This window comes from Protopterus annectens, chromosome 9.part0 (assembly GCF_019279795.1).
Source record: "Protopterus annectens isolate FY-2018-M chromosome 9.part0, PAN1.0, whole genome shotgun sequence".
Classification (NCBI taxonomy): domain Eukaryota; kingdom Metazoa; phylum Chordata; order Ceratodontiformes; family Protopteridae; genus Protopterus; species Protopterus annectens.
The window spans coordinates 1,023,517,183-1,023,523,182 of NC_056743.1; the positions used below are offsets into that span (position 1 = coordinate 1,023,517,183).

Here is a 6,000-nt window from a genome sequence, read left to right on the forward strand (position 1 = left end):
AGAGATTAGCACTCTAATTCAATTAACAAATTAGAATAAAAAAATAATGCTGGAAGGTCAGAAAATTAGCATGGTTCAAAAAGGAAGTGAGTGAACTGATGGGGAAAAGAGACCAGCATAAGGGATGGTAAGAAATAAAGGAAAGATACACATAAATGGAAGCAAGAAATACCAACACTGTTTTTGCATTCGCTGACACCCTCCCTTCAATGACATCTCCATAACTTAGGGCTTAAAAGTCACAACAAATCAAAGTCTGTTCAGGAAATAAACTGGCCTAGTGCGTGTTGAAGGACAGCTATAAGGGGAATACAGAAGGGAAACACCTGAGGCTGGGTAAATGCAGAAGCACATGGACGTGCTGAACGAATGTTTACCTTTACTCATCATAAGGTAGTACAGTGATAACGTACCGGCATGGAAGAGATAATGAGGGATGGAGGCAGAATGAAGCAGGCGATGGCAACCTGTCTAGAGATGAAACTGTGAAAAAATAGATGAGCTTAGGAAGAGATGAGGCAAAGATGCCAAGCCTCGACCTAAAGGTCTATAGAAACTGCTGGACTGTGCAGTTCGATCTTGTAGCTGGAATGGTAATAATGAATGCAATCCATGGCAGGTTAAGTGCCTATGTGTTTCGATGATGGTGTAGGTAACCATAAACCTATTACTGTCATGTTTATCCCAGATAAGTTGACTAACAAAAATATGTGCTTAGAATCAGACCCGTCCGTCATCTTGAATGCTTATGGTGTGAGACATATAAAGTTCTACGGTTTGCTCTATGGTTTCAAATTGCCCAGGCCTTCCCTATGCAATTTCATAAAACTTCACATGCATAATAGTAGAAAATGGTAAACGAAACCCAGGAGATATGGTGCTTCCTAATTTAAGGGTAGTACACACCAGGTGTGTAATGAATGCCTTTGAGGGTATTAAGTGTGAAAATGGACTCCTTTAGGAAACGGGTTACTGCAGTAGAAATTTCTCTCCTTCCCAAGTGCCATGGGAGCTTAAAAGGAAGCTTCTGATAAGGACATCCACTCATCATATTGTTTCATCATAAACAACTGTCTAGGTTAGGTATTTTAAAAATTTCAGCTCTATCTTCAGGATCAGTTTTGTAACTTTTAAAGTTAATTCCTGCATCTTGGTGATTGCTTGTCAACAACCCCCCCCCCCCTCACTAAATAGCATAAATGATTTCTTCCAAAGTTTTACCATTTTACCAGACTTGCATTGAGGCAGGTGCATTATTTGGACCAAACATGTTCTTGGACGTGCCTGACTGATAACATCGCTCACATCTTGTTGCTCTTCACTGCAGAGAAAGCATGCTAGCAGCTGAGCAGTAAGCCGCAATAACTAATTCTGAAAGTTAGAGATCAAATCCTGAAGACACTGCTTACTTTTAAAATATGTAATATGTTTAGACTTTGTGTCTGATGACGGCAGTTGACTAAATGTGAGTGGCAAGACTGTTCGAAAACGTTTTTAGATATTCTCAGTGACAACCACCAAAATAAACAGGACACCTGCTTAACATATTCACAGGACAGCAACAGGAATTCCAGAAGCTTGTATGAGAAGCATTCTGATCTTCGAAACATACCTGTCAGCTGTACCTGATTTTGCAGAATGTCCATGCTTTTGCCCTGTCCTTTGTAAAATTTTTGACTTTCAGGAAAATCACTGAGGACTACAGACAATCAACAATTAACAGCCATTACAGTTTCAGGCATGCATGTTATGCAAAAGTTATTCTCTTAACATTTTTAAGTGAATTAGTGTAATATTCAAAAACAATGTCTCCAATTTTGGATCTTTGACCACCATAAGATTTGGAGCTAAACAAAATCCTTAAGCACAGAGGTATGTCCCAAGCATCACAGACAACTCTGCAACTTACTGAGCCACTAACTGTCCAGAAAAGATCAGGGACAGGAAAAGAAGGCACTGGTGCAAAAGTAGTAGTGGTCAGAACCCTTTAACTCTACGCTTTTTTGATGGTATTAGGTTAAGTTGTTTTAAAGGAGCATTTAAAAGAAAGGGATAACCTACAATAAACAACTTCCCCAGTGACAACTGTCTGCTACATTTGTATTTAAATAGTTGCCAGTCACTTTGTCTTTATTATTTGTTATAGTTTATAGGCTGATTAGCCACTGTCTAGTTGAGAAACCTAGCTTGTGTACTTTTTCGCTACATCCCTTAGTACAGCGTTTCATCCTTCTAAAATTAACATATGAGTAGCAGAATTAACAGTAATTGATAAACCAGTATTAATAATCAAAATAGTCCTCCTCACATGGGGTAATTGGCTAGTCTTAAAATGGTCCATAAGGGCATTTAGTCTAGTACTAATCTTTGAAGCCAAGAAAACAAACTAATGTGAAAAATAATGATTTGTTAGTGACACACATATATATATATATATATATATATATATATATATATATACCAAACATTAGCGGACCGGAGCTCCGCTGTGGCGACCCCTAACCGGGATAAGCCGAAAGAAACAACAACAAAAGTGACACATGTATAATTCCATTTTCAAAGTACTGCATGGCAACAATGTTTCAGTAAAGATATATTTAAATAGAAAGCAATTTTGCCCAGGAAATAGGTCAAAACCATTATAACATTTTCTTGTTTATATTGCTTCAACACCATTTTATACACTGTAGCCCATAACCCTTAAAGCTGCCAAGTATGCAGCATGGTACCGTTCATGTGTCGGGTGCAATGCATGTGTGCTGCACAGCAGGGCAACATACTGCTAGCTGCAAAGTCCAAAGTCTAACCAGCTAATGCAAAAGTTCTGCTGAAATTCAAGGACCTGGGATATCTTGTGCTGTTATGTGAACAGTAGAAAGTAAACAAAGTGTTCATTGTAGCTGCCAGGCTCATCTGTACTACAATAAAAAGTACACAGTTGGAAGAAAAGATGAAACTGGGCAAGAGGACAGAGGCACAGTATACTCCCGAGTCTAACAGTATATCGGTATTCATAGATTCATATTCTCAAAAGTATTGCAACACCACCTTTGGTTAAGTACTTGTCCCTTTGTAGAAATCCAAAATACTTTTTCCCCCCAGTCAAAATCCGTCTGGTAGTTTCTGATGCAGAAAACCAAATCAGTGAATAACGTACAGGGGAATAAAACGGTTAGCAAAATATGCAACTTGCATATAATCTGTGGGTTGGGTTGCATGGAGTCTCTAAACAGCTAAATTGTTACTGACACACTGCTGTTGTAGTATCGATCGCTTTATGTTTGACTGTAAACAATTACTGTATACTGACATGGAATGTACATCCGTGGTGTTAACACAAAATACTATTAACTTCAAACAATACGAATGCATGGCTCTACACTGGACATCTTACTAAGGTCCACCTAAAAATGTTTTTTGCGGACACTTCCTGAGCAATACTTAAGTTTAGCATGTTATATGTATCCCTGTATGAAAGCGAAACCCACTAAACAAAGATGATTGTTTCCAGGAAGGATGTGTAAGCTTTGGTCTGATTAAACTGATTTGCTCCAAATCATACAGAGAACAAACCCTGATCTACATCGAATAAATCATTATTTAAGCCATATGTAACATATACTGTCAGTATTAATTATATGCTGTGTAGGTCATTGCCTACTTCAATGTTAAAACCGAATTTCAAGTAATCAATGATTTTACACAGAGGCACACTTACCAGTTGCCAGATCCAATAATACAGACTTTCTTTGGAGCCACCATTCTTGTTCAACAGCTTGCTACAAGATTTTTGCCTCTGTAGTACAGAACAGAAAATTATGCAGACCTCAAGCAACTTGACAATGACGAGAAGCTGCTCTCCCTCTCTAACACCGCCTACTGGTTTATCTTAAATTCTGGAGCTCAGCCTTGTTTTGTATAGTCGGGAATTTGCAATTGACACGTGTTTTCTGCATGATAAAAATGAAGCATATAAAACACGCCTCTAGACGGCTCACACATTGGTTAAACCGCCCACCGCCCGCTTGTAGTGACACCCGATTGGTTAACCCAGCACGTCAAAATTTATTGTTGTGGTTTATTGGAGTTAATCTGCAGATTAGACTGGTGTCTAATTCTGAGAAGCTTCACCTCAATTTTGGTATGTAACGTAGATAGAATGAAAATAAGACATTATAGGAGCGGGCACTTGTATTCATTTAACGTTTGCAGTAACATAGCTCATTATTACCAGATAAATTATAAAGTACGTCTGTTATTTAGCTGTCAAAAAGAGAAAAACAAGTCCCAGATGCACTTGACACTTTTAGTGCGTCTGCTATCATTTTAATTTAAGTGCCAGACTATTTGCCATTTTGTTATACACTGTGCCACTCATTCGGATAATAAAGTATGTCAGAAAATACCACCAGTTCTTGAAAAGTGTATGATGCATCTCAGTTACATACGTCTCAACTGTCCAGATTTTCGCCTCACATTTTTGGCCTGCACGTAATAAAATTTGTTGTTTTTTTTTCTGCCAAATAATTGAGGATCGAAGTCTCTAAGTAATGAGCGACATCTGAGTTATTTCAGCAACTTTCTAAATTTGTAAGAGGTATGACGTGGTGCGCCGCTAGTACTTAAACGAATACTATTTGATTTTATAATTATTATAAATGTAACGTTTTTAACAAGTAAATTGCCTGTATGTTTTAAATTTGTCACTGGTACCACAAAGTGCAGATTTGCGGGCACTGCAGTATGTCAATATTGAAGAAAAGTCGCTTAAACTCGAGTTATATTCTGTGAGGAGAGCGCCTGCTTTTAAAGCATCATTTTTAGAAAAAAAAACTTAGTTGCTGATTTAAGGATATTATCAAAGGTTTCATCTCATTATTACCAGAGTTAGGGACAAAAAAAAGGAAAAAAAATAATAATCAGGGACACTTTCTAAATATTGATACTTGCTGACTTAGAAACTTAACAGATTGAGACCTTTTACTAGCATGCATTTTCTGAAGTAAAATAAGTGTGCAGCTGTAATGATGTTATTCGCTAGCAATAATCACAACTATTTCTCAAAAAGTCATCCCTTTTTAGGAGGGTCAGAGTAAAATATTGAGCCGGAGCCAGATTTAAAGACATTTGAGAGGTATGAATATCAGCGCTCAGTGGGGAAAATACAGTGATGCCGTAAAAAGTAGAAGCAATTCAGATGGAAAATTAACATTGAAAAGTGCTACTTAGCTCAACTGCCCACCAATAAATTATCTTCAGTCAGCAAATTTTAAATCTGATGGCTAGCAGGGGTATGGTTTCTCAAGCCACACCACTGGTACTATGATGATAAGAAATGTATAGCTGTCATGTGCTTGTATATACTGTGATCATGTGCAGTAGTAGCATTCCCCTTTAAGAAAACTGTCTAGCATTGCCATTTCAAGAATTGTGAGTGGTTTGTCAGATGGTACTATTATTTATGATGAATGAACTGTTAACATTGTTCTTGCTGTGCTGCCATTTTGTAATAAATTAAAGGTACTGTTTTACTATGAATGTTGGTGTAGCCTGATGTTATTAACACTGCCTAATAACATGATTTCATAACCAGAGGTATGTATCATGGTAGATAGTAAACAGATTAAAGTATAAAAAATGCACACAAATGTGAGTCACTAAGCAATTTAGCAAATGCAAACTGACTTCAAGAGCAAGCAGAAAATATAGATTGCTGCCCTGGGCTTGGGACTAAACATCAGCACTCAAGAATAGGCTTCACAACACTGAACACTCCACCAAGTAGTGTTTTTGATCAAGCCTTTTCTCACTGCTAGGGGTTTCAGTGCCTTTCAGTTTTTGTTGTCCACAGTAGTTGTGCTTGAATGAACTCTTACATTTGCAAGTGTACACACACACACACACACACACACACACACACACACACTAATTTCCAGGGAAGGCTAATATTCTTCAAATATTTTGTCCTGCTACCAGCATAGATTGCAAGGCTTCAGAACT

At 37.7% G+C, this 6,000-nt stretch overlaps 1 protein-coding gene across 1 annotated transcript in view; it reads right to left on the reverse strand.

The window, feature by feature from the left end:
* The window catches only part of GPD1 (glycerol-3-phosphate dehydrogenase 1), a 461,017-nt gene extending 457,128 nt beyond the window's left edge, over positions 1 to 3,889 (reverse strand). Inside the window, exon 1 of the mRNA XM_044083817.1 lies at positions 3,719 to 3,889. Coding sequence (XP_043939752.1) covers positions 3,719 to 3,762 — 44 coding nt within the window. The 5' untranslated portion in view covers positions 3,763 to 3,889. The remainder of the gene's footprint in view (positions 1 to 3,718) is intronic.
* Between the last annotated feature and the right edge of the window lie 2,111 nt (positions 3,890 to 6,000).